General features: G+C 34.3%; 3 protein-coding genes across 3 annotated transcripts; 1 reads left to right on the top strand and 2 right to left on the bottom strand.

Moving 5' to 3' along the window:
- Positions 1-10,241: 10,241 nt before the first annotated feature.
- Positions 10,242-12,677, bottom strand: LOC104230828 (cell division cycle protein 48 homolog). Its single transcript, XM_009783718.2, has one exon. The coding sequence runs from the start codon at positions 12,675-12,677 to the stop codon at positions 10,242-10,244; it is 2,436 nt and encodes an 811-aa protein (XP_009782020.1).
- A 1,060-nt stretch (positions 12,678-13,737) lies between these two features.
- Positions 13,738-19,817, top strand: LOC104230826 (protein OS-9 homolog). Its single transcript, XM_009783716.2, has 8 exons — positions 13,738-13,952; positions 15,248-15,324; positions 16,573-16,773; positions 16,961-17,032; positions 17,638-17,753; positions 18,062-18,128; positions 18,213-18,319; positions 19,249-19,817. Exons 1-8 carry the CDS (start codon positions 13,862-13,864, stop codon positions 19,514-19,516), a joined length of 999 nt encoding a protein of 332 aa, XP_009782018.1. The 5' UTR covers positions 13,738-13,861; the 3' UTR covers positions 19,517-19,817.
- Positions 19,818-20,783: 966 nt separating this feature from the next.
- On the bottom strand, positions 20,784-27,905 carry LOC104230825 (uncharacterized). Its single transcript, XM_009783715.2, has 11 exons — positions 27,474-27,905; positions 25,861-25,983; positions 25,666-25,762; positions 25,197-25,232; positions 24,481-24,668; positions 24,271-24,373; positions 23,617-23,798; positions 23,445-23,522; positions 22,797-22,899; positions 21,652-21,745; positions 20,784-21,310 (listed from the first exon to the last, which is right to left on the bottom strand). Exons 1-11 carry the CDS (start codon positions 27,773-27,775, stop codon positions 20,928-20,930), a joined length of 1,689 nt encoding a protein of 562 aa, XP_009782017.1. The 5' UTR covers positions 27,776-27,905; the 3' UTR covers positions 20,784-20,927.
- Between the last annotated feature and the right edge of the window lie 54 nt (positions 27,906-27,959).

Below are 27,959 nucleotides of genomic sequence, written 5' to 3'. Positions count from 1 at the left end.
TTACTCATGTGTTACTTGTTTTTTTTTTTTAAGTTTAATATTTATTTTTGCCTACTTATGAGATGGTTGTTGTTGTATTCATTTTTGCTATAGGTAGTTCCCTATACTCGTCTTTTAGCTAAAGAAATATTCATTATGTTTAGCATATATATGTAATATGTATAAAAGCCATTCAAACATACTAGGCAAGATGACAAAAATAAAAAGAATAAAAGAATTTCTGCATAGCGTTAAGCGTATTCCAACTCCAACATTTAAAAATGAATACTATCAAGTGGCCGTTGAGATGAATATGATCGCTCCACCTTTAAGTAAAGGTATTAGGTTTGAGCTTTAGAAATGAAAAAAATTTCGATGAAAATGTTTGTCCCTTTAATAGACCCTATATGACGTGCATGGCGGAGCTAGTTGGGCGGAAGGGAGTTGAACCCTTTCATCGAAAATTACACTGTGTATATAATGATAATTTTTTTCAACAACAACAAATTTAGTGTAATCTCACTAGTGGGGTCTAGGAAGCTAGACTATATGCAAATCTTACCCCTACCATATATATATATATATATATATATATATAAAAATCCTCTTAGCTTCTTTCTACATTTACTTTTTTTATTTTTTGAAAACCCTCGGTAAAAATCCTTCTTCCATCATTAACGACACAAATGAAATAATCAAAATTGTTTCCCGATACTAAATGGTTATACAAGAAAAAGAACATTTAAAATTGAGATATATAAGGATTTATTTACTTTTCCAAGAAACAATAAACATATAAAAATAGACCAAAATATAGAAGGGGGAAATTAAAGACAGGCTGGAAATGCTTATGGCGACAAAGAAAATGTAGAGAGGAGTGTATTGTGGGGTATGAAATTAGTTGCACCTCAAAAAAGCAAGTGCACGTTATCTCCAATTCTGGCAAAAACAACAGACAAAGTGAAAGACATCATGTGATGGGGAAAAAAGCAACCCAACTCCCCACATCTGTTAGGATCCTCCACTACCTACCAACCGTTTAGCCCCAAAAAACAACAAAAGAGAAGGCAAAAGTTGTTTTTAGTATAGTATTTTAATGTATGGTTAAGTGGTCATCTTGACTTCCATCTCGTGCAAGGCAACTTCTTCCACCCTCCCAATGGAAGTCTCAACTTTACAATATTATATTATCAAAATTTATGATGGGATCCTCGGTTTTTCGATTGATTTGTTTGTTATTTATTGTCTCTTTCCTTTATTTTGTTGAGAGGGTTTATCAGACACATCTTCTCTGTTAAGCGGAGGCATGATTTCTACCAATGGGGTTCAATAAAAGAAAAGATTAAAATATTAAAAGAGATTGTGGCCAATGAGAATTGATCCAACGATTTTGTAAAGGTTTTGAACCCCTTTCAGCACTGAGTTTTGCTTTTGGGCTATGTCGAGGAAATTCAAACTATAAAATATGGAGGTACAAATTGGATTTTGCTTTATATGTACAATGTAATTTTCTGACGAAGGGGATTCAGCATACACACTATCCTTCGGAGAAAAAGATTATGAGATACCAAATTATAGGAATTTTTACCTCTTGAGGTTAACACCGTATTTATTTTAAATAAATACCATTTAAAAAAATTATATTCTATAGATACCTTTTAATATTTATAGCAAAATATCTAATTTTGGTTACCTCCTACCCTAAGCCACTAAATACGCTATTCAGTTACACTATTTTCTTTCTCTCTCTACTTTGATACATGTCATTCTCTTCCCCCGTTCCCTAAAAACACGCTGCTCAATCTCAAAATTTATCTCACCCACATCACCTACCATTAGGCACAAACGGTGATTTTGCCTGGTATACCACGAAGACTTCTCTGACTTTTCTCCTCAATTTTGTGCAACCCAAAATTTGGTCAATCCCTATGTGCTTCACGGGTCTTTCATCTGGAGAGGACTATATGTTGATGAAGGAGTTTTAGGTAGACAACAACAATATAGTTCTCCTGCAATACAAATACGTGTGATGGACGTTGTATAAGTTACATACCACTTACAAAAAGATATGTAGTGTTTAGGGTTTTTGCTCGACGGCGGATTTAATCGGAAATTAGAGTTTGTTCTTGAACAAAGACGACAGAGTATGGAGCTGAGCAACTTGATTTTCTGTTAATATATTTCAATGTATTTTCAACGTATCACGCTGTGTTTTCATGTATTTAATTGTATTCATTCTTTTTTCTCTCATTGTAATTCAATGTATCTCGTTGTATTCCATGTATTTCATTGTATTCACTGTCTTTTTTTTCATTGTGTTTCAATGTATCCCACTGTATTCTATATATTTCATTGTATTCACTGTCTTGCTATATACCATGAATGTATTCATATGTTTTTTAATTAATATAATTTATGTATTCAGATGTATTATATAATTTCTCTGAAGATTGCTACGTTTTGGGGGTATTTTTCGATTGAGAATCTTTTTAATAACTGGAAATACAAATTTTGTGTTTTATAATTGAGTTTGTTGAGTTATATTAGGAGTCTATTATGTTAATTGATTCACTTTCCGTTTAAAAACAGTGTAACCCCCTGTTTCACGCCATGAATACAGTCGAATACAATAATCTGTCCAATTGTAATCCCATGTTTCACGCCATGAATACAGTTGAATGCACTCGAATACAATAACTGATTAGATGGACTTCCCTGATTCAGGCCTATTTTGTTATTGTATTCATGAATACAGTAGCTTAAATACATCTAATACATCTTATAACAACAGAAAACGTATCTACAATCCGTAATATAGGAAATGATATCTATAGATAGGTAAATACCACTAAAAGATAGTGCTTTATGAAAATTTGTCATTGTTATACAAAAAGAAAAAGATTACATATCTAACGCCATTTACTAAGATACAGAATACGATAGTTGGATTGAATATTAAACTTAATTATGGCAAAAATCTAGTTTAGAAATGAAAATAACATATCAAATTTATGCATTTTAATTCTTGAAAATTGCAAAAGTTTTATGAAATTGAATTGTGTCAAAAAAAATTAGATGTCTAAAAATGGAAAAAGTAGTATATAAACCGTAAAGGAGGGGATGGAAAAGTGAAGGTAGAAGAAGGAATGGTTTTCTCCAAAATAGAGAGATTTTCACAAAAATTGACATAGAAAAACTAAAAAAGGAAAAAATAGAAGAAAAGAGGCTTTTGGTGGGATTGAAAATTCTCTGACTCAGTAATCAGTATACTATTATGGGAAAATACGATAGAGCTCAGTATCTACATTATGTTTCATTGAACACTTAATATTATGATTAACAACCCCAATTGAATCATTTGAATATAACATAGGATAATTTAGCTAGCGTTTAGATATAAATTTGGTTAAAACTTAAAAAAATAAATTTTTGAAAATGAAAAAAAAAGATTTTTTTAAGTTGAAATTGTGTTTGGACATGCATTTTACTTGAAAAGAATTTGAAGATTTTTTGTTTCATAATCTGCTAAAAAATGGTTAAAATCTATAAACAAACAGATATTTGAAAACAAAATTTGAAAGAAATAAAAAAGAAAGCTCCCAAATTATTCTATGGCCAAACGGTTTCATGACCTTCTAAGGAGTCGTTTGGTATGAGGTATAAGAAAGTATAAGGGTGACATAAAAATTTAATACCACCTTAATACTCTATTTGGTTAGCAAACAAGGTATAAGTTATCCTAGTATTAATTTTAACACTAGGATAACTTATACCTTATAGAAGGTGGGGTAACTAGCACCGGTATAACTTATACCTTCTTCTTAGAAATTATGCAATTGTCATTCTTAATACAACATACCAAACAATGAATAAATAACAATCCCAGCATAACTTATCCAAATATAACTTATACCGGCATAACTTATACCGGTATAAATCGCATTTCAACCAAACCACCCCTAAAGGGATAACTAATACTCCCTCGATTCACTTTTGTCCACTATTGACTTTGCACACCCCTTAAGGAATAACTAAGAGGGTGTTTGGATGGGTTTAAAAGCTGGTCAAACTAGCTTTTAAACACTTTTTAAATTTTTGGAGTGTTTGGCAAACAAAAAAGCGGCTTAAAAAAGCTAAAAAATGCTTTAAAATGCCAAAAGCAGCAAGTTGGCTGACCCCAGCTTTTTCGATTTTGGCTTTAAAGCCATTTTAGTTTGACCAATAAAATTACTTTCTTGTCCCTAATAAGTTTTTATAATACCAAAATTATCCTCGATCAAATAAAACCTAAAATATTGTACTTCTCCTATTTCCTTCACTTTGAAGACTGTCGTTCCTCAAATCATCTTCATCTCTGCTTCATCTTCATTTTGAAATACTAATTAAAGCTTTTCTGTTTCTTATACTACTTTAACGTCTTCAGAAATACTAATTATATTTCCTTCCATCTTCTCTCTTTTTTGTTTTTGTTATTTATATATATCACTGGTTGACAAAAGAAGTTGATGAAAACTTAGTTACTTGTCTTGCATGAGTGCTTCAGTTATGGTTTTGAGGATTAACAACATCAGATTAGTAGCTACATTTCATGATTCCTAGCCAGTTAGTTAACTTTATGTTTCCATTTCAGTTAAATGGAGAGTTTGAACTTTAACGACTTGGTATTTTAAATAGGTTGAGACTTTTATGAAAGTTTACTTGATTGAAAGTGGTGAAAAAATGAGCATTCAAGAATTATATTTATAAAAATTATCTAAAGTAATCAATTAAGTTGAAATTAAGTTAAAATATAAATTATTTTTTATTTGCATTAATTCATAATTAAATATATTATAATAATCAGCTCCTTTATAATGTTAACATCTTTAAGGATATTTTTTTCTCTTTAATAGGAAAAAGTGCTTACCAACACTTGTTTGCCAAACACTTCAACAACTTTTTTTAAGCTTCAACACTTTTATCCAAACAAGTAACTGCTTATTTATAAAACAAGCTCCAGCACTTAAAAGCTGCTTTTAAGCACTTGTGCTTAAGGCTGCTTATCAGGCGGATTGGGCGGTTATTTACTCTTAACGGTTTGGTTTAACGGTTATCGGCTTTTAAATGTATTAATCCGCTAGACACCCGATAAGATATCGGACGAATTGGTATCAGTTTACCTCTTATCGGGCGGTTTATCGGCCTAATTCAACCTATATTGTACGCTATAGAAAAATGACAGTAGAACGAGAGATAGTAGCAAGATAACCTTTTTGGGGCATTTGCAGCAATTTAAGGGCATAAATTCGAAGGTAGATGATATCATTGGCAAGATTTAAGACTTCATGTTAGCTAGACAATACAATCTATCCATACAGATCAGATGGTTCTTCTCTATTTGTTGTGGAAGCTTATTGTTTTCCCATAATCACGAGCATATACTAAAACAATATAATTTAATGTTAAAGTAGAGACCACAAGTTCAGATAAAATTTTCTATTTGTGAATTCATAATTCCAAATTAATAAGCAATTGAAGAATATAATATTACGCAGTGCACAAAAGAATATATCGGAATGTAAAGAAAACATCTTCATGCAACTCATACTTTTCACATTTTCCCTGACCTTTATCTAAACTGCCTGGAACATAATTACAGAAGGGTCAAGGTTTTATTTATTTATTTTATATTTAATATATATAATACAAATAAATTATATATATAAATACAAATAAATTATATATATATATATATATATATATATATATATATATATATATATATATATATATATATATTCTTAACGGGTTAACGGATTATCCGTTAAGAAAATTGAGTAATCTGCCCCCAAACCGATAAGCCGTTAATAAAAAAATTTTAATCCGTTCCCCGTCCGTTAAGCCGTTAACCCGTTACCAGTAAGCCATTAAGTTTCGGTTCGGTTCAGTTTTCGGTTTCGGCTCGGTTTTGAACACCCCTACTTGTGCTTAAAAGTTATTTTTTTAACCCAATCCAAACAGGCTCTAATACTCCCTCTATTCACTTTTGTCCACTATTGACTTTGCACATCCCTTAAGAAAATAACAAATAAAATGCATAATTTACCATGATACTCATATTAATTAGTGTATAGTCTTAATAGATTTGAAAAATAATTTGAAATGAGTAATTAATGCTAAGAGTAAAATTGAAAAATAAATTATTTTTCTCTTGATACGTGAAAAGTGACAAATAAAAATAAAAATTTATTTTTAGAATACTTGACAACTAAAAATGAATAGGGATTATCTTTTACTTTCCTACGATATGGTAATAAGAATAACGCAAATGTTAAGAATAATATATTAAATTATTCAATTTAGTCTAGATACGAAATCGAGTTGGCAAATTAAGCATCATTAAAAATAGAGTTGGCACTTTAGTCTACTCGACTAGGTTGCACTCGTTTACTCAATTGGAGGAGTTGTGCCAAAAGTTAATTGAATCAACAAACATGTCCTAATACAAGTAATGACCAGGAAAGATCAGTTTTAGATAGAAGAAAAAATCTTTGATAGGAAGTGTTTTTCCCTTAATAGTTTTATGTGGCATATGTTTAGAGACGGATTTATGATTCAAACTCTATGGGTTTAACTTTTAAGATTTTTAATATTGAACTCATTATATTTTAAAGTTATAGGTTCAAATATATTATTTTTGCAATTTTAATAAATTTTTACATATAAATTTATACTATCACACTAGGGGTGGACATATATCGGGTAAAACCGATAACCCAAACCGTTAATTCTTTATTGGGTTATCGATATTGGGTTATTGGGTTAACGGTTGGGTAACGGGTTAATTTTTTATTTATTGGGTTATCGGTTCGGGCTCGGTTTGCATTTTTGTTATTGGGTAAAAACCGATAACCCAATAAGAATGATGTAATTTACTAATTTACCCTTAAGTATATACTAGGGTTATTTATTTTCCTAATTCCCTCTTCACTCTTCAGTCTTCAGTCGTTTGTCTCTCAGTTCTCATTCTTGTTTCCGTCGCAGCCCCCAAGAGTCAAGACGCAAGACTCACCACCAGTTCTCCGCCAGACATCAGTAGATACTGCACAGAAGTGGGAGCGTGCTTTTGTTAAGAAACAACAAAAGTTGGCAGTTTACACGTTCTGGCAGTTTGATTTCTTTGTTTTATATATTGCAATTTTTTTTAGTTGTTTTATCTTATTGGGTAAACCGATAACCGAACCGATAACGATATATAACCGATAACCGATAACCAATATCTTATCGGTTTGATTATCGGGTTATGATATTTGTAAACCGATAACCGACATGCAAAACCGATAATGTTCAAAATCGAACCGAACCGACCGATGCCCACCCCTATATCACATTGCATTCGCCACTGCACATATCCGGATCCCAATGCGGGTATCGTCGGGTAAAAAACCAAAAAAAAAAAAGTAGTTATAAAATTTGCCAGATTATTTTTTATTCTTTTTCCCCCCTTTGCATTGACAATGATTATTTGTGTCATTAGTTTGATACTTGTCCAATCTATCTATAATTAAAAGCAGAAGACAAAAGCACCTCATGAAGCCAATTGGCAGCTTAAAAAAAGTCACTTGGCATAATTAGTTATTAAATTAGTTATTGGTTATTCTTTTTAATTTAAATATATCTAAAAAATGAAAATAATTAAAAAAACTACCATATATATATATATATATATATATATATATGTATATATATATATAATTGGTTATATATATATATATTAATTGGTTACTTTAATTTAATTAATAAATATAGATTTCTTATCTATATCTATATTAATAATTAACTATAATAAAAAAATATATAAATATATAAAAAATAACTACCCATTCAAATTGAGTCGGAGTAGTTTCAAGTTGGAATTTTTAAATTATTTTAAAATCAAAAAGCAAAAAAAAATTAAGCTATAAAAAACGGAAAAAAACAGAAGAAAAACTACCCATTCAAATTGGGGAATAGTTTCAAATTGGAGTATTAGAATAATTAAAATAAAAAAAGATATCTTATAATTAACTATAATAAAAAAACGAAAATATAAATATATAAGAAAATAACTACCCATTCAAATTGGTAGTTATTTTTAATTAATAATTAGTTATTGGTTATTATTTTTGAATTTAAATATATATATAAAAAAACAAACTATGATCAATTTTCGTCTGACTTTATAAGTACGTTTGATTTAATAGAGATTTCATTATTGGGTATATCGTATTGACAAACAAGATGACAATTGAGTTTTATTAAAGCAATACGATCTAATAGGATCAAACAAGCCTGATCATAATTTAATTTAATTAATATTTTTTTAATATTGATAGCGCATCGCGCGGGTACGACTACTAGTTAATGCTCAAGACGAAGGGACTCTTTGTAGTTAGTATGAACTGAAACTGACCCTACATCAAACCTTTAGAGATTAAAAGCAATCGCAACGGACATTAATGATAGCAATAAATGTTTCTTTTCTTCCAATTAATGCTTTTGAGTGTTGCTTTTTCGAGCCATACCCTCTAAAAGTTTTGAAAAGTATTTATAAATAGCATCTGGTATTATGTCAATAAACTGTCACTTCCCTTTACTAGTAGGGCTTGAAAGGCCGGATAATTTGTTTTTGTTAAAATAGCACGGTCTAGTCAGTTTTTGGATTAGTCATTCAAAAATAGCTAGCGTTTGTCAAGTCATTGAAAAATAGTCACTATTTTGCTGTAATAGAGACCGATCCAGCATAATATACTGGAGTTCGGTGCACTTGTGTATGAACTTCCAGCATATTATGCTGGGCTAGTATACTTTGCAGGCTCTAGTATAATATACTGGAGACTGGAACACAGGTGCTCTAAATTCCAGTATATTATGTTGGACTTGTATATTATACTGGAACTCCAGTATATTAGACTGGAGTTCCAGTATAATATATTGGAACTCCAGTATATTATGCTGGAGTATTTTTTCAGATTTTGAATAGTGTTTCCGTTCAGATTTATCTTTACATGAAAAGTGGCTAAATTTCGATTACTTTTGAAACTATGCTATTTTTGGATGGCCACTTGTAAATCTGACTATTTTTGACTTTCTCCCTTTGTTTTCCTTTCCTGTCCAGTATTTTCAATCCAAGCCGGAACCACCGTTCAACACACTAAGCTAGCGTTTGAACATATATTTGGTTGAAAATTTAAAAAGTGAATCTTAAAGTTGTGCCGAAAAATAATTTTTGGAAGTTGAAGTTATGTTTGGATGTACATTTTTTTCAAAAAAAGTTTAAATTTTGTGACTGGAAGAAAAAATTTCACTCAAAAACTGCTTTAAACCAGTTTTTGGGAAATTCTTTGTTTTCAAAAACTTATCATATTCCATGAACAAACATTATTTTTCAATTTTTTTTTTCAAAACAAGCTGCCAAAATTTATGGCCTAACGGGTCCTAAATGTAATAGATAATTTACCAATTAATTAGAAATTGAGGAATAGTTGATTGATTTTATTTTGCTTCACTTTGATTTATTTTATTTCAGAAATCCAACAAAAATCATTTCTTTGATTAAAACAAAAGGCCAATTATTATTTTTAACTCCATGTACAGCAAAGCTTGCAATTTTAGCTTCAGATGGATAAAATGATTTGTGTACTAAAACATGCTATAATTAAGAAACAACAAAAGTCATTAGCTGTTAACAAGAAGTTAGTTTAAGAGCCAGTTTGGACATAAGAATTTTTTCACCTTTTTTCGAAAACTTTTCACTTTTTTTCGAATTCAGTGTTTGGCTATAAATTTTTTAATTTTCACTTGAAGATGAATCTTGAAATTTTTCGAAAATTTGAAAAACTCCAAAAAGTTGTATTTCAAAATTTTCACTTAGATCACTCACAAAACCTTAATAACAACCCAAAATTATATACGTGTCCAAACACAACGCTAATTTTCAAATACCATTTTCATTTGAAAAAAAAAATTCGTTTTTTTTTTTGGAATTTTACATTTCTTATGTCCAAACGCCCACTAAGTGTTAATGTTACTGTTTAACAAGTAAAGTTGTAAATCATTGATGTTACTACTAATTGAAAAAAATGCATTCTGCAAACACCAAAACACAAAAGATTGGAACAACTATTTTCTCATTGAATTGAAATAAAACTAAAGACTGAAACAGAACAACTAATTATTACAAAATAAGAAATAAAGGAACATCTTAAACATTAAAGCAGCAAAAATTCACAACTTATAAAATCCTAATCATATAACTCAGCATCACAATCTTCAACTCCAACAGAATTCTCAAAAGGATTTTCCTTAGCAGCATTAGCAGTAGTGTTATTATTTGTGAACTTAAATTCACTACCAAAGCCTCTTGACTGTTGCAAAGACTGAGCAAAATCATGGTATTTTAAAATATCCAAATCACTTACACTTCTCCTAGCAAACTTCATTGATTCCTCAAAATGTGCAACCTTAATTTCTGCAACCTCTTCTTCAGTATCTTCCTCCATTATATCAGGATTCTCCATTCTCTTCTTCTCCCTCTCAATATCCTTTTCGATTTCTCCCCTTATTGCGTATTTGCAAGCGCGTTGACATATTTCAGTAATGTCTGCTCCACTGTATCCTTCAGTTAACTTGGCTAGATGTCTCAAGTTTACTTTGCTAGAAACAGGTGATTTTCTTAAGCATGCGCGAAAAATTTGGTGTCTTGATTCTTCATCAGGGAGAGGAATGTATATCAATTGGTCAAGGCGCCCGGGCCTTAAAAGTGCAGGATCAAGAATATCAGGCCGATTGGTTGCACCTATAACGAAAACGGTTTTCTTGGCATTCATTCCATCCATTTCGGTTAGGAGTTGATTCAAGACTCTATCAGCAGCGCCACCAGCATCGCCTACTGAACTTCCTCTCTTAATAGCAATTGAGTCTAACTCGTCGAAGAATAGAATACAAGGTGCAGATTGGCGTGCCTTGTCGAAAAGTTCTCTGACATTGGCTTCACTTTCTCCAAACCACATTGTAAGCAATTCAGGACCTTTGACACTGATGAAGTTTGCTTGGCATTCGTTCGCGACTGCCTTAGCCAACAGAGTTTTACCACATCCGGGGGGACCATGGAACAGAACACCCTTTGAAGCAGACATCCCGAATTTCTCAAACAATTCAGGATGTTCCACTGGATACTGTACTGTCTCTTGAAGCTCGCGTTTAACAGTCTCGAGCCCTCCAATATCATCCCACGAAACGTTTGGTACTTCAACGACTGTCTCACGAAGAGAAGAGGGATTCGTTGTTCCTAAAGCAGCCTTGAAATGTTCGTTATTAACTGCCATGGAATTGAGTATCTCTGCATCAATCGTATCGTCTTCCATGTCAATCACATCCATCTTCTCCCTAATACATTGAAGCGCGGCCTCAGTAGTCAATGCTGCTAAATCAGCACCAACATGACCATGTGTATCCTTTGCAACCATTTCCAAATCAACATCCTCGTCCAACTTCATGTTCTTCGTGTGTACACGAAGAATCTCAAGGCGACCAACCTCATCAGGAACGCCAATATCAATTTCCCTGTCGAATCTCCCAAACCTTCTAAGTGCAGGATCAATGCTATTAGGCCTATTCGTTGCAGCCATAACGACAACATGTGCACGCGACTTAAGTCCATCCATTAAAGTCAAAAGCTGCGAAACAATCCTCCTTTCCACCTCTCCATTAGTCTTTTCCCTATTAGGCGCGATAGAATCAACCTCATCAATGAAAATTATAGAAGGTGCATTCTTTTCAGCTTCCACAAAAGCGTTCCTCAAATTAGCCTCACTCTCACCAGCCATCTTGGACATAATCTCAGGTCCATTAATAACCAAGAAAAATGCACCAGTTTCATTAGCCACAGCTCGTGCTATAGTCGTTTTCCCTGAACCAGGTGGTCCATACAAAAGAATCCCTTTAGGGGTTTTCACACCAATACACTTAAAAAGCTGTGGATGTCTCAATGGCAACTCAACCAACTCGCGAATTTGCGCCATTTGTTTCCTAACACCACCAACATCATCGTATCCAATCTCGTCTAATGCCCGTTCCTCGTCTTCCCTTCTAATCGGATCACCATCGATAAAAATCTCCGTATCAGGAGCAACAATACAATAATCAGGTGGATCAGTTTCCACAACCTTAAATTCCACACTCCTCATCCCACCTCTAACATTAAAAATATCACCTTTTCTTAACGGACGATAAGAATCAGTAAAATAAGGTTTTAAATAAACCTCAAAAAGATCACCTGTTAAACCTTCAATAGTATCATCAATAGGAAGAACATGCACACGTTTACCATATTGAATATTACTACAAAGATGGACAGAAGCAATATCACCTAAACGGATTCGTAGGTTGTTTCTAACAACTTTGTTCATACGAATCTTTGATTCTTCACATGTTTCATCAACTTCTGCTGTACTTATTGTATCTCTTTTTCTTTTTCCTTTGATTAAAACAGTATCGCCGCGAAATAATTGAAGTTTTTCCATAGTTTCTGGATTGAGAAAAACAATGGAGTTTTCATCTTTTGTTGATTCATCAACTATGAGTCTATTTGGTGCTTTTTTTCTTTCAAGAATTGCTGTGGTATAGTCTTTTTTGGTTTCTTTGGATTCAAAGGATTGTTTTTTGTTTTCACCTTTCATGTTTTTTTTTGCAAAGAACAAGAACAAGAACAAGAAGAAGAATTTGGTTTAAGAAGAGATGTGAAAATTGGAGGAGATTTAAGGGGTATTTATAGGTTTGGTTTTCTTTGTCCGAATGTTATATGGAGACTAGGAGTATGTTCTTTTTTGGGAATTATGTTTTCTATTTTTAGTAGGAAAGGGATTTCTTTTATAATTCGTTGTTAATAGGGTATGAGTTGAATGACGGCTTATTAATCCTTTTCCTTTTACTAATTGGATTTCCAATTTAAAGTGTACTTCGGACTGTTTGTCCGTAAAAAAAGACTTCTTTTTTTCCGAAATGTTTTTTTAAAAGAGTGTTTGTCCATGAACTTCTGTAAGTTTATGGAAATTATTCGAAAATAAGTTTTTCAAAAACCCAAAAATTTTAATTTTTTTTTATCACTCACAAAACTGTAATATTTTCAAGTGAAATTTATGTTCAAACATAATAATTTTAAATTTCAAATACCAATTTTCAACTTAACTTCAAACACTGCTTTTTTCAAAAATTATAATTTTTATGTACAAACGCCTACTTCATATTTCAGAAATTTTTGTTTCTTCACTCACAAAATTATAATTTTTTTCAAGTGAGATGCATGTCCAAACATAATAATTTTAAATTCCAAATACCAATTTTCAACTTAACTTCAAACACTGCTTTTTTCAAAAATTATAATTTTTATGTCCAAACCCCTACTTAGTACTCCATCCGTTCCAATTAACATGAACTTGTTGGCATGGAGTTTAAGAAAAAATAAAGACTTTTATAATTTATGATCCTAAACAAGTCAAAAAGGGTTTCAGAGTATTTGTGTGGTTATAAATGCTTCTCGTTAAGGGTAGAGTTGGAAATTTAAGATAAATTATTTCCAAATTTAAAAAAGATTCATTATTTTTGGAACAGACCAAAATTAAAATAGGTTCACGTCAAAAATATTTTGAAAATTACACGCAATTAATATTTGTTTAGGTGGGACCCAGAATCCACTTGTCAAACAATAAGAGGAGACACATTCTGCCACGTAAGAGTTGTGTTTCGTCATTCATCCAATCGCGTTTCTACTCTTTGAATGAAGAAAACAACAGTTCAATCGATAAGCAATTCTCTGTTTCGTAGACCACTGTATCTTATTCTGCAGCAAAATTAGGGCTTCGAAATGAAGAAGATGAGATTGGCAATTCTACTTTTCACCATTAGTCTCTTATACGACAACGTTTATTCCACCCAGATAATATCTGCTCACACAGGTAGCCCAAAATCTCAAGCACCTTCGTTGTAATTTCAATGCTAAAGGACAAAAAAAATGACATTATAGATGTGATAATTGTAATATAAATCATATTCTTTAGTTTAGCTTGTCATTATTTTTATTCCTGTTGGATTCTGTAGCTCATTATTTGCTAAATCTTAAAAGCTTATTAGGTATTTAGAATTTCGATCCTTAGGTATTTGGATGATGATTCAGTTTACTGTTTCTCTACCTTTGATTTCTAGACGTTTTTTTTTGTTTCTGTTTTTGAATAGTTAATTTTAACTGAAATGGTTAATGAATTACAGAAACCAAAAGAAAAAGAGCTTTAACAGGTTGACGCTCCATGGGGAGCTGAATATTTACTACTCAACTCCGTCCCAATTTATCTGATGTTGTTTGACTTGGTATGGATTTTACAAAGAAAGGAGGGCTTTTGAAATTTTTATCTAAAACAAGCCATAGACATTTCTGTAAATTATCACATTAAGGGCAAAATAAGAAGTTTAAAGTTAAATTGTTTCAAATATATCATTTTTTGGGACAGACTAAAAAGGAAAAAGTATCACATAAATTGAGATGGAGAGAGTACTAGAAGCTTTAACTTGTTGATGTTCTTGGAGGCTGAATATTTACTATAGTAGCTGGCTTGTGAGGTAGGCTTACCCCGTGCACTAATTGCTGCCCAGCTCATGTTGGGGTAGGGGAAGAGTAGACGTATACACATGCTAGTCGCCAAAAGAGAAACTTTATCATCGCGCCAAGGCTTGACCTTCACTAGCTTGAGCTGACTAACTTTGAAAGTACTTTCTGACAACTAATGGATTTTTGTGTTCTAGACGTACTCTCGATGAAATGAAGTTTAGTTCACAATTACCTTTTCGATTCTGCTGTTTCGAAGTTCAAGTTTGATACTCAAGCTGTATGTGTGGCAGCTGTCTTGAAAATGGTCATAGTTTCAGGAACTTGATGAGGCCTGTGCATCTTGGGACGTGTCTTCAAGTCCTATTTTTTCAGTTGTTTAAGTAGGTTTTTTTTAAGTCATAGAAATCAATTTGAAAATAGTTCACTAATCTCGGAAAATGAGCCGCCATAACATGAAGCAAGAGAAGCAGCTAGAAGTACTGATTCACGCCCTTAAATTATTAATCATGAATGAAATAGTACTGTTCACTTGACTGTACTCTAGTGCTGACAAAGTTAACAATCTTGCTCAAAATAGAAAACTTTCCACTAGAGTTATTTGCTACTATTAGGTTGTAACTCTGGTGGTTGATTTCCTGTTTGTATCAGGTGCGTCTTTCAGTCGAAGTTCTAAAGAACCAAAATATAAGGTTGAATTTCATTCAGAAGACACACCCTTTATCCCGGTAAGTTATTTGTCATGTCTTTCACTTTTTCAGATATTGAATTTAGTCACACCATGCACTTCAAAGCATTATATGCTTGCAAATATAATTTGATCTTTTACTAAAGAAGATTCTAAGGGTCGTTTGGTACATGGGATAAGAATAATAATCCCGGGATAAAGTTTAGGATTAACGTTATCCCATGTAGGGTTTGAGATATTAGCTAATACCGGGATAACTTTTACATTGAAATGGTGGGATGACCTATCCCATATAAAAGGTATGATAACTAATCACATGGGATATCCCACCCCAGGATATCCCACCATCGTACCAAACGACCCCTAAAGTTGAGGCAAACAAGTACTACTTAAACTGTGTCCATATTTCTGTCCAAGAACTTCTAAGGTTTCCTGCGATTTTCGTGGGTATATATTTGGCAAGTCTGAAGGTTATGACAGGTTATTTCTTTTTGAGAATGGTCACAAGTTTTATATATCAATGTACAAAAACTGTGCGAAAATCATACGTACAGAAATGAAGCAAAAACAAAAACCTATCGTTAGCTAATTACAAAGCTTCCAAAATTTCTAGGATAGATTCAGTATCCACTAAGGTTATGACAAGTTTCAAATTTCTAATTTTTTTTTTCTGCTTCATTCTTACTCCTCCCTTTTCTTAAAATTTGATTTCTAAAAGTTTGAGTTTGTAAGAGGTGGCTGAGGACACAAATGTATATTTCTTTATCATTCACATTTTCTTTTAGGATAATATTTTTGCAAACTTGGCTTGCGCTATTACTTCTGAACCACAAAAAAGAAGCAATTTTTTATTGCTACACAATGTTTCCAGACTACCCATACCTATCATCTGAAACTCAATACTTACTATCTGCTAATAACACACGAATAATTTTAGACCCTATTGTGCTTGAAACTACAATAAGAATTTAAATCTGTGTTAGTAATAAGTATGACGGATTACAGCAGGAAGCATGCTCAACAGCCTCTTTTGAGCAACACATTAAAGAAGTATAGTGTCATCCTTTGAATCCTTTATTGGTGGCCAAGTGTGGGATAATTTGAGAAGATTTAGGCTTCTTTGCAACCTGAGGGAAAAGTACAACTAATTGTGAAAACCGATTGGTGAAGGGAAAGTGAATACAGAATTTGACCTAATATTCTGAGCCGAATTATGATGAGATGAAGGGTGAATTTACATGTATCATCATTCTAGAAATCTGATGTATGAGTTCACTCCATTTTGCAGGATGATGACCAGGAAGCTATTCTCATGCCCAACAAAGATGGAGAGAAGTTCCTGTGTTATTTGCCTAAAGTTGATAAACCGAAGATTGGTAAACCACTGACACCCAATATAAGCAGTTTGGTCGTGGACACTGAGAAACGCATCAAGTGGAAGACACCAGATGAACTGCTTGAAGTGCTGAAGGATCGTTGCCTTATCAGGGTGAGAATTCATCTAATTCTTCCCTTTCCATCTGACTTAAATAAATTAAATATCTATGGACCTTCTCCTAAGTACATAATCAATGAAAATTTATTCAACTATACGTTTATACGGTCCGCTCTAGCTGATGTGTTAGGAGAAGTTGTCTAATTTTGTGTAACAGTTATCTTATTAAACTTTCTTACAGCAAGAAGGGTGGTGGTCGTATGAATTCTGTTATGAGAACAAGTTGAGGCAAGTTCATTTGGAGGAGGAAAAGGTATGTCTTTACTTCACTATTAAGTATGTTTTTTTCAGGCATTGATTTCTCAGAGTAACCTTTGGTTTTCCCTCCAAGAATATTTTAAATATTTAATAGGCTGAGTCTTTGTTGCTGCCTTGCTAAAGCTCCCGTCATGTGACTGGTGGTGGATTGGTTTCTGAAAACTCAAAGGACTCCAACATTGAATAACAATTCTGTTGTGTCTTAGGTTTCACTTATCTCGCCTTGCACCTTCTAAAACCACTTGCTTCCCTCTGTTCCCAAAGAGAAGTCCGTTTGTTCCTTCTTTTATTAAAAGATATCGGTGGTATTTATCTAGCTTGTCTGCACCTTGACTAATCCACCAGGTATCTAGCCTGTATAGCCACACACATTGGCAAGGTAATCCTGCCCACCAAGATTGGAGTAAATGAGGTTACACCAAGTGCTATAGCTGGGATTCACACGTGGGATCTCTAGATTGTTATTCCCATCTCTCAACCACTAGTCCATCCCATCCCATTCCTCCATTCATTTTGTATTTGTTATATGTATTATTTGATCAATTATTTACCTTATCAAAAGAATGTATTATTTGATTAAAGAAATATTTGTGCTTTCAGGTGGTTCAAGAATTTATCTTGGGTTACTATGATGCCGAAGCTACTGCAGCTTATCATCAGAATCGCTCAGATAATTCAGTGCTAAAGCATCCCCGTTCAAAAGATGCATCACAAAGGTATAGATACCATACTCTGAGTGAATAACTGGCTTAGAAGTAGTATACACCTTGGGCACATAGGGAGTCCGCTGACTACCGTCAAAAGCAGAAGCTCGTCAGTTTCAAGTTTCACCATAAGTACTTGACTACAGAAAATAACTATAATTGAAACATTTATTCAATTTTACGAAATTCATGGAATGTCTTTCTTGAACTTTTGAAGCACACTGCCTGATGCATGGCACTACTCAAATTTGCTGTGACAGATTAAAATTTTGAATTCCTTCTGCAAAATAATTCTTTTCTTCAACTCTTGACTTTTGTAGATATCACGCTCATATCTATACAAATGGTACCACATGTGATTTAACAAATGAGCCACGACAAACAGAGGTATGAAGCTATTCTTTTGCTTTTTCCTTTTTTTTTTTTTTTTTAATTTCAGAATTCTGTATTTTCTAATGGACTCAATTCCAGGTGAGGTTTGTTTGCTCAGAGCCTAGAGCTATGATAAGCTCTATAACTGAATTATCCACCTGCAAGTACGCTCTCACCGTACACTGTCCAACCCTCTGCAAACACCCGTAAGTTACTTGACTCGATCTTATGCCTGCTGACAAATGACAGTAAGCCGTCCTTGCTTTTTTTTGGCTGGCTTATTTCTGGTAGCTGTTTAAATCTATGTCGATACTTGCTTTCATGATTAACTACTGCTGAGGTATTGAGAGATATAAGACTTCTCTGGGTAGCAAGTGAAAAATCCGGTTGTTTGTATTTTAGTCTCTACTGCTGGTCAAAAGCAATCATCAAGAAGTACCACAACCTGAAAAGATATGCTTATTCTAGGTCATGCAAACTCAGCAGACCACAATGTTACTCATATGGTAATACTGTAGGAATAAAATACTTCCTCCATCCTAGTTTATGTGATATTGTTTGACAGAGCATGGAGTTTAAGAAAGAAAGACAGACTTTTGAAACTTGTAGTCTGAAACAAGGCATAGATATTTGTAGTTATAAATCATCTCAATAAGGGTAAAATGAAAACTTTAAAGTTAAATTATTTATAAATTAGAAGGTATCATTTTTTGGGGGACAAAATGAAAGGGAAATTGCATCACATAAATTGGGATAGAGGAAGTAATTTTATATTTTTCTCCAATATTAGTTGCCGTAGGATTTTCTGATTGTCTGATCGCCAGTTTTTGCGTGAGAGAGTCGCACTTGTAGGATTTGGTGCTTGATTGTGCTGTCTAGATGATCCAATTAAATAGGCGATTCAATGATGATGACTTGACTATTCATATTTCACACTCAAGATTTGTATATATCAGGAAATTAAAGGCTCCCTCTTCCATTATGATGCATTATGCTATGACTTCAAAAGTACGTCCATGCAATCATTTAAGTGTGCTTATCTTGACATTTGTTCTCCATATGAGCACATAGACAGTGCATTCACCTGTGCATTTTGCTGTTAGCCTTTGCTCTGATCGTTAATTGTTCTATGCAGTCTCTTCCAGGAAGAGAGGCCAGTATGGCATACCATTAACTGTAATAAACTTCCGAAAGATTACAGAGAAGCAAAAGCGGAAGAAAACTTTGGACATGAAAATATTGCCATGGTGACAGACTCAGAATATCAGCCTTCGGTTGATTCAGACGAGCACGTGAAAGTGGAGGAAGACAATTCAAATGAACATGCCAAAGTGGAGGAAGACAATTTTGAAGATGAAAATATCACCATAGTGACTGACTTGGAGCATCAGCATGCGACATAAAGTAGACATGACAGATGAAGGGAATTTTTCTATCACTGCAGAAATGCTACACTCGCGACTTATCAAGATCAAGCTGCTCAACTTCAATCCTTTTTACTGTTTTCTATTTACTTACCTGATTCAATATAGAACTTTTAAAATGTAAAAAAAGAAACATTTTCTCAAGGTGCCATTTTAGTTTTACTTTTTCCTAAAGGGATAGAAGTCAGATTTCATTGGAGGAACTGTAATGTTGATAGAGAAAATATTCAAATACAAGAGTTTCGTTTCTTCTGTTCAAGAAGGGATATAATTTGAGGCATTTTAGCTCAGAATCATTCTAAAAAACTTTGCATTACTTTATAAGGACTCTGGATGATATGCTTAACTGCCGGCAGAATTAACTTCGTCTATTTTTTTCTTTTTAATTTCAATTTTGTTGGGGTGTGTATGGAGAGTGTAATTACACAGAATTTTGTCTGGTTTGTTTTTTGAACCAAGAAAATCCCACTCCTTCGTATGGAGAATACAAAGTGGCTCTTTGTGCGCGTAGCAAAGCAGATTGTCCGTAAGGCACACTACCATCTGGTGGCACGTACGCGTAGCAAAGCAGACTGTCCGTCCGTAAGGCACACTACAAAATTACTATCTGGTGGCACGTACGCGTAGCGAAGCAGATTGTCCGCATGGCTCACAATATTTGGGTAGGACTATGCGTACACATGGGACCATCCATAGCCAACCTTATCTTATGTGTTTCATCGACCGTCCATAGATTAACCTTCATTTCGGTCTGTAGGGAACATACTTACGCATAAGTAACATTACAACAACATGCAACAGTCAATATCTTACAAGCTAGGTACTCGTGTCTATAACGTATAACTTCTTCTAGTACTTTCAGTAACTCTTAGTTCATATTCGGCAACTCAGAATCCCTACTCATTAGCTTTAAGGGAACTTATAACTATTCTCAGATTTACACATTCATTGTGACATACTATTAAAAGGCTTTACGCAGAATCAAAAGTTCTATAGAAATTTTTGCATTTTGTTTCTGTAATAAACTGAAATTTAGAGAGCTCCTACTAAGTAAGAACCCTTAATTTATCTTTGAATTTTTTTATCAAGTATCAGAATGAAATGAAACAAAATATCGTAATCTAGATATTTCATATAGTTCATGTCAGCTAGATCAGGAACAAGGAGAAGTTGAAATGGGGATGGGTCCAAAACTCTTTATTTATCATAAACGCAAAAGACTATAAAGAAAAGGAAACGCAAGCCATCAACTGAACCTATTTCATTCAAGAACTAGGCTAAGATAGTATACGCTAATACGCTATACACAGCAAACTTTCCAAGTCTGTCAAAACGTACTGTACTTTTAACGATGAAGACGGACCATTCTCGACATGCATTGTACTTTTAACTACGACGATGGAACATTCTCTACGTTATCTCCTATAGTTACTAAAGCTAAGTATTCGTTTATAGCTTCACCTTCTTCAGTAACCTCAATGTCATAGTCAGAGTAAACATCTCCTCTTAGTAATTCTCCAGTAATAGCATCTTCCATTTCCACGTCCCGCTCCTCAACTTTGTTATGACTTGGACCTCCAGCACTACTTGAACCTGTGTTAGCACCCGATCCGTTTTCACTTTGTTGGTCAGTTATAGGATTATTTGCATTGCCATCTTCCCCTTGATTGTTGTGTAGAATATCATTTGCATTCTGATCTTCTGTTGCAGCAGAAGCAAGTAGATGATCTAGCGCTGCTTGTCTCGTGCCAAAAGTGCGAACAGCTGCAGCCACTGCCAAAACAAAAACATTTATATATTTACGTCAGCTCAAAGGACTGACACCGTAAAGACATATTTTCCACACATTAACCTCAAAGCATAACTCATGAAATTCCTCCAATCCCCCACCGCATTTTGTCCTTTTCCATTTAAATTGGTGGCAGAGGACAGGTACGGACCAAGAAGTGTGTGTTCTGTTTTCACTCGATACACTTAAAACCTATTCTAACTATTATGTTGCCAAATCATGTAAATTAATCACTTCTATGGAAGAATAATGTGGTTATTAAGCCAAAAAATGGTTCTAGTATACAATAAACAAATGCAAATATAAACTTAACAATTATAGATACCTGCTTCTCTTGGAAAACCCATGGATACAATTTCTTCAATAACAACATTCTCTGCTTGACGTAACCTTTTCTTCTTCCTTGACTCAATATGTATCTGCATTACGAAAAGAGGAAATGGATACCAAAGATATTCTTCGATAAATCTGCACTACGAGTCAGATTGATTAATCGTATTTTGTGGGCACCATTTTGAAAATATATCAAAGAGGCAATTCCGGTGTTATTAGTGGGATCTTCATGTTGTTCCTTTCGCTTTGTTTTCTTTTATCTTGTTCTCGTTATTGCCTGTTGCTACTGCTCTTTTCTCATTTTTCCTCGTGCCGAAGGTCTATTGGAAATAACCTCCCTATATTCACTGTAGGGGTGAAGTCTGTGTACCATCTACCCTCCCTAGACCCACTCGTGGGACTATGCTGTTTTTTTTTTGTTGTTATCAAAGAGGCATTTCCATCCCACGAATTGTCGAAGCATGGGCTATCTACTAAGGAACGAACCTAGCAGTTGTAAATACTACTGTCTCCTTAAATAAGTAACGGTTGAATTTATTCAATTGCACAGTGCCAGCAAAATCAGGAGCTAATTCCCCGATTGACAAGCTAGTCGAAGTTTTTTTGGTAAGTCAAATTTTCATTAGAACTACAAAGGTGTCTATATGACTTAACACGAGTTGCCCACTGGAGTCACTCGCTCTACTTCTAAAGATAGATAACAAAAAGTTGGGGACTCTCAGCTGCCGAGGTGGCATAGTGATAGGCGAGAGCAACTGAGCAATAAAAAACAAAAGCAGGCATTTGTCAGATTTGCCAATTATGTATTTTGAGTTCATGCAAATCATTAAAGCAAGATATCCGGACCCATATTTCCTGATATCTCGAGATATTCATTCTCTACCAAAAAAAAAAGGAAGTAGAGAAACTGGAGATTTCTCTTGGTCTACCTCTGACAGTAATAATTACCGGGACTTTGTAACATTTGAATTATCACTGGCTGATCATGCAAACCTAGATCCAAGTAACTGATAGGACACAGCCCAGTCAATTCCCAAAATTAAAAAAATTGTATCAAATTGGATTAGTATCTAATACCTCAGTAAGTACTCGACTAATAGCTTCACATGGGCATTATATTCATGCCAGAAAATTTACCTGTATCGAAGCATTAGCTTCCGGATTTGTCAAGTCATCCAGAGCTTTTTGTGTATCATTTTCATTTCGTCGAAGTGCTTCTGCAGCAAGCTCTTTCTCAAACCTGGCGTTCAGGAATATGTATGAGTTTTACAAAAATATCGGGCCACTCAAGACTTAACATAAGCATGCTTAGGATAATTGGATAAAAGAAGCACAGACATTCTGGTTTATCAACCAAATGCACTGTTTGCTAGTCGAAAAAGTTCTCTATCAGGTTTTCTAATCCAGTTTAGGTAATGAGCATAAAAAGTAGTTTAAGTCGAATAGCGTACAACCTCTGGGAGAAATTGCTTAAGTTAGTACTCTCTCCGTCCCAATTTATGTGGCACTCTTTCCTTTTTAGCTGGTCCAAACAAGAATATCACATTTTCTTATTTAGAAATAATTTATCTTTAAAATTACTACTTTACTCTCAACAAATTGATTTACGGCCACACAAATATCTATGATTTGTTTTAGACTACAAGTTTCAAAAACTTTCCTTTCTTAAACTTCGTACAAAACCAAACACCACCACATAAATTGGGACAGAGGGAGTGCTTTCCTATGTAAGGGAAACAAGAAATGTCTCCACTTGAATGATCTTGTGATACAAGTCTTACTTACCCAATTGACACCAATTCATTCAGTCTCTCGAGATCAACAGCTTTTCCGAGGGGAGTCGTTCCATAACCCTTTTGATCTCTACAGTTTATATGATACAGAGAGTTTAAGTAATGTAGCAAGTGTTACGAAAATATACAGAGAGGAATTATATTTTAAACAAATATGAACTCACATGATCTCCTTCCGCCGCCTGATGTCGTCCTCCCTTTGCCTTGCTTTCTTTTCTTTCTCCTCAACAAGAAAATCAACAGCGCTTTCTACTACTTGATTGTTCATGCGCAGGGCTCTCTTGGCATCCCGTTCCTTGTAGCCCATACTCAAAAGTAAGGACAAAGCTTCATCTGGAATTTGAAGCTGTTTTTTAAATAAATAAAAAAAGACAAAAAATGGATTAACTGTTTATCATTACTGAGAAAATAAGTATGACGAATTAACCAAGAGAGAGACAACAGGAGCTGGCATTCCAAAAGAAGAGAAGCAATAGATGTGTGAAGAACCATTCGGCTTAACTCAACCTTAAAAGCTAATAGCTCACATGGCGGATTGCCCTAGACCTATAAGGAGATCACAACTCATTCTCTCAACCAATGTGGGACTTAACAAGATGTGTATGTAAGCCGTATAAACCAATAAGTCGGCAACACGAGCAAAGCGCTAATAAGCCAACAAAACCACAGCACATGAACACATGTACGCATGCAAGAAGACCAGAGAGAAATGGAAGCAAAAGCAGACACTGGAGAAGAATATATTATCTCCTATCAGTACAAAGAGCAATAGACAACCGTCATCAGCTTTACCAAAGGAAAAAAAAAGACAGGCTAACCTGCAAAAACTTGGCTTGAGCAGATGTCAAGGACTTTCTAGATTTTTCAATCTGACCGCTATGATATGCCACTACTCCTTCTAGCAGCTCCAACCTCAAATGTCTATATAAAGTAGATATGGAAGCAAATAATTTTAAAATAATGTTGCAAGGAAATGTTTCCAGCATTGTACACAAGCAGTATCAATCTGTGTTTAAGGGATTACTCACAGAGCAATCTCCGGGTATCGTCCTTTTTGAAGCAGTCTGAGACGACTAGCTTCCTTCCCATGAGAACGCTCAAGCCCTTCTCTAGCTTTTGCAAGGCGGACTCCAGCAACTGAGAGCCAGCTGATATCTCGGAGCATAAGGTAGCACCACACCATGTCTATTTGCAGAATGGGCACATTGTCAACCATCTGAAAAGCCAAAGAGGAAGGACGGAATCATCAGATGACAGCCATAAAGCAAATTTAAGCATAACCGTGAATAAAGAGATGCGCCACAAAATGTTTTCACATATCATTAGAAAAACAACTTGTATGAGTTGCCTGTAACTTATCCGCCCAAGCATACATTTATATCTGCTGAAACGCTGAGCACTATTCACAAGATAATCTACCCATTCAAGGACTGACAACAAAGACACAGATCAAATGAACGGAGGAGAAGAGTAAGGAAGTTCTGTGACTTTATTGCAGTAAAAACTATATCATCTTCTTTTATTCATTTTCTATAGTTTTCCATAATATATCACTCAAAAGTCCGAGGTCACTTTTTCACATCAATTCTTGGAGGAATTCAAATTGCGAGCCATACCTCCCCAGTTAATCACTGAATAACAAACATTCAGAGCTCTCATCTTAATAACAATATTGCGCAAAATAACAGCACTCAATTTGAAAGGAAAGGAATAATATATTTTGGAAGAAAGAAATCTAACATACCTCGATGAGTTTCTGGTTGCAGAGAGAGAAGGCTTCCTGCAAAAGAGAAACCACTTCCATATGAGCATTCAACCAGATATTTAAATAATACTGTAGTTCAAAAAATTTCTAAATCAGGAAAGTTCAATATGGTCTTCACAACAAGCAGAACACAATCTCTCACGACACTGACAACTGGACACTAGAAACAGCACAAGCAAGAAGCTACGGTGGAAAATTGATGCCATAACCACAAGTCAAAAAAAAATATAGGTCACAAGTTCCCTATGTTGCATGGACTATCCAAAATGCTGCCCCACCCCTGTCGGATCCTCCAAATATGCTACTTTTGGAGGATCCGACACACAGCCGGCAACATTTTCCGAGAGTCCGAGCAACATACAGATTCCGGCATCCTTTGTATGACAACATCAGAATCTTGTGCTTGATTAAAAGACAGGAAATAGCAAGAAAAAGATTAGGCACTAACTTCTCCCATGGTCAGCACTTCTAGTGCTTCTTTATAATTCTTCCTCCTCATCAAGGCTTTTGCATTTGTATGAAGCATAAGGCCCATCATTATTGCTCTGAAAAACAAAAAAGGAAATGAAAACAACAGATTGTGTGTCATTCATAGTCAATATGAACCTATTTGCTAATAGGTTAAGAAAAAAACATTTTATACCGTTGATCAGTCTCAGTTCCCAGTTGCACCTTTTGTCCACTCTGATTTTCGAGCTCCAGATTGAAATCTTCAACAGGTAATGAACCATCCGCATGTCTCTTCGACAGAGAAGTAGCAGCAGCCCTATAATTTAAATCATATCAGAAGTAAGCTAGAAAAGAACAGACGAATAATGTCTTGTCCATGCAAAGAAGTAACTGGCTTAAAATAGAGGCTGCAAGAGCTTTATATATTTTATTACTAAGAAGGAAACAAATTTAAGCAAGATCACAAAGAAATAGTTTCTTCCTCCAGGAAAATATCATCAAGTGGAACTATAACAGAGTGTTATAAACCCCAATTATAAGTACATTGGCATGTTCGACACGTCTAAACCACCAAAGCTACTCTCAATTTTGTTTCTTTTTAGCCTGTCCTCCCCAGCATATATTTTCTTCTTCATATCGATATGAAAGAGCTAGCAACATCAGAGCAAATAAGTAGAAATCCAAATATTTATTCCAGTCTCTGTCCTGCAAAAATAAATCATAGCTACTATATTACCACTCACTACCTAAAGGGTCATCATACCACAGCATTAGTATTCCCATACTCGGTGTATATACAACAGATGAACAAAAATAAACAAAACATACAGACAGAAATAAAGACAGACCTCCCCACACAAATAAACACACATATAAAGATCATCATCAGAATCAGATTTTTTTTTGGATAACCGAGAAATCCCGAGGGCTTGTGACACACGGTTCGAAACTCAATGGATAAAGGGCCTGCACCTCCACCCTTCTCCACACTTAAAATACGACGCTTTTGTCCGCAGAGGGTTCGAACCCATGACATGTGCCAAACCCACAAGTCATGTGCTGGGCTCTTACAGCTAGACCAATTCCGGGGGCTCATCAGAATCAGATATTAATAGCAGCTAAATCAGACTACTTTCACTCTGATCATAATTCCAAAATAGAACTCACAACCCTTAGCAAATAGAATCCCCAAGTCAAACTCCGCGGAGACATACAACAAATACACAAATAGATGAACGAAAAGAAACAGCCCCCCCCCTCCCCACCCCCCCAAACACACACACACACACACAAAAATCGTCAGAAGCAAAAATCAATTCCGTGTACCAAAGATATGAGCTACACAAGACACTACTTCCACTCTGATGATACAATTTTTTTTTTTTTTAAAAAAAAAACTCACAAATTAAGCAATAAAACCCATCAAGTGAATCAAGAAAAACATTAGACTAACATAAAGACACAAACTTTAAATAACAAAAGTCACATAATTTAACAATAAAACTCAAAATCCATCAAGTAAATTACATAAAGGATGACTAAAAAGACACTAACTTTAGCCTTGAAAGTCTACTGCAACGCTCTTCCTCAGCCAAAAATTCTTTTTTTACACACAAAAATCATCATCAGAATAAAAAATCAATTCTATGTACCATTTTAGATGCTATAAAAGCCACTACTTTCACACTGATCACACAATTTAAAGAACAAAACTCACATAATCAAACAATAAAACTCAAAACCCATCAACAGAATCAACAAAACAACATAAACACTGACTAAAACATTAACAAAAAAAGTACTAACTTTAGCCTTGAAAGCCTAGTGCAACGTTCTTCCTCAGCCAAAGATTCATCTTTTACAGACTTGCCTTGATCAATAGAAACCTTAGAAGCCAAAATCTTTGCATTATTTTTGACACCCAATTGGCTTAATTTCTCAGTCCCATCACCATCTTTCAACAATTTACCAGCACATATAAGGTTGATCGTTTCAAGACCTGATTTTTTGGCAATTTCTTCTCTTAACATTGGAATTGTCCATTCTTCTAATTCTACTTCTAGTATTCCACTCCATACCCCACCTATCTTCAATTTTGCTGACCCCATATATGCTTATTTTTGCAGAGAAGAAATAAAAGTTGTATGTATAATTTGAAGTCTTTTAACTATGTGTGTTTTTATGGAGAAAGTAGGAGAAGAGACTTGGAAGAGAGAGTCGTCTTTAATTACTCTATTTGTTTGGACTTGGGAATCTTGTTTATATATACTCCTAATTACGTTAAGGTTAAGT

The sequence above is a fragment of the Nicotiana sylvestris genome, chromosome 11, assembly GCF_000393655.2.
Source record: "Nicotiana sylvestris chromosome 11, ASM39365v2, whole genome shotgun sequence".
NCBI lineage: Eukaryota > Viridiplantae > Streptophyta > Magnoliopsida > Solanales > Solanaceae > Nicotiana > Nicotiana sylvestris.
Note: the sequence above shows the minus strand (reverse complement) of the source record. Positions and strands in the feature narration are given on the sequence as shown.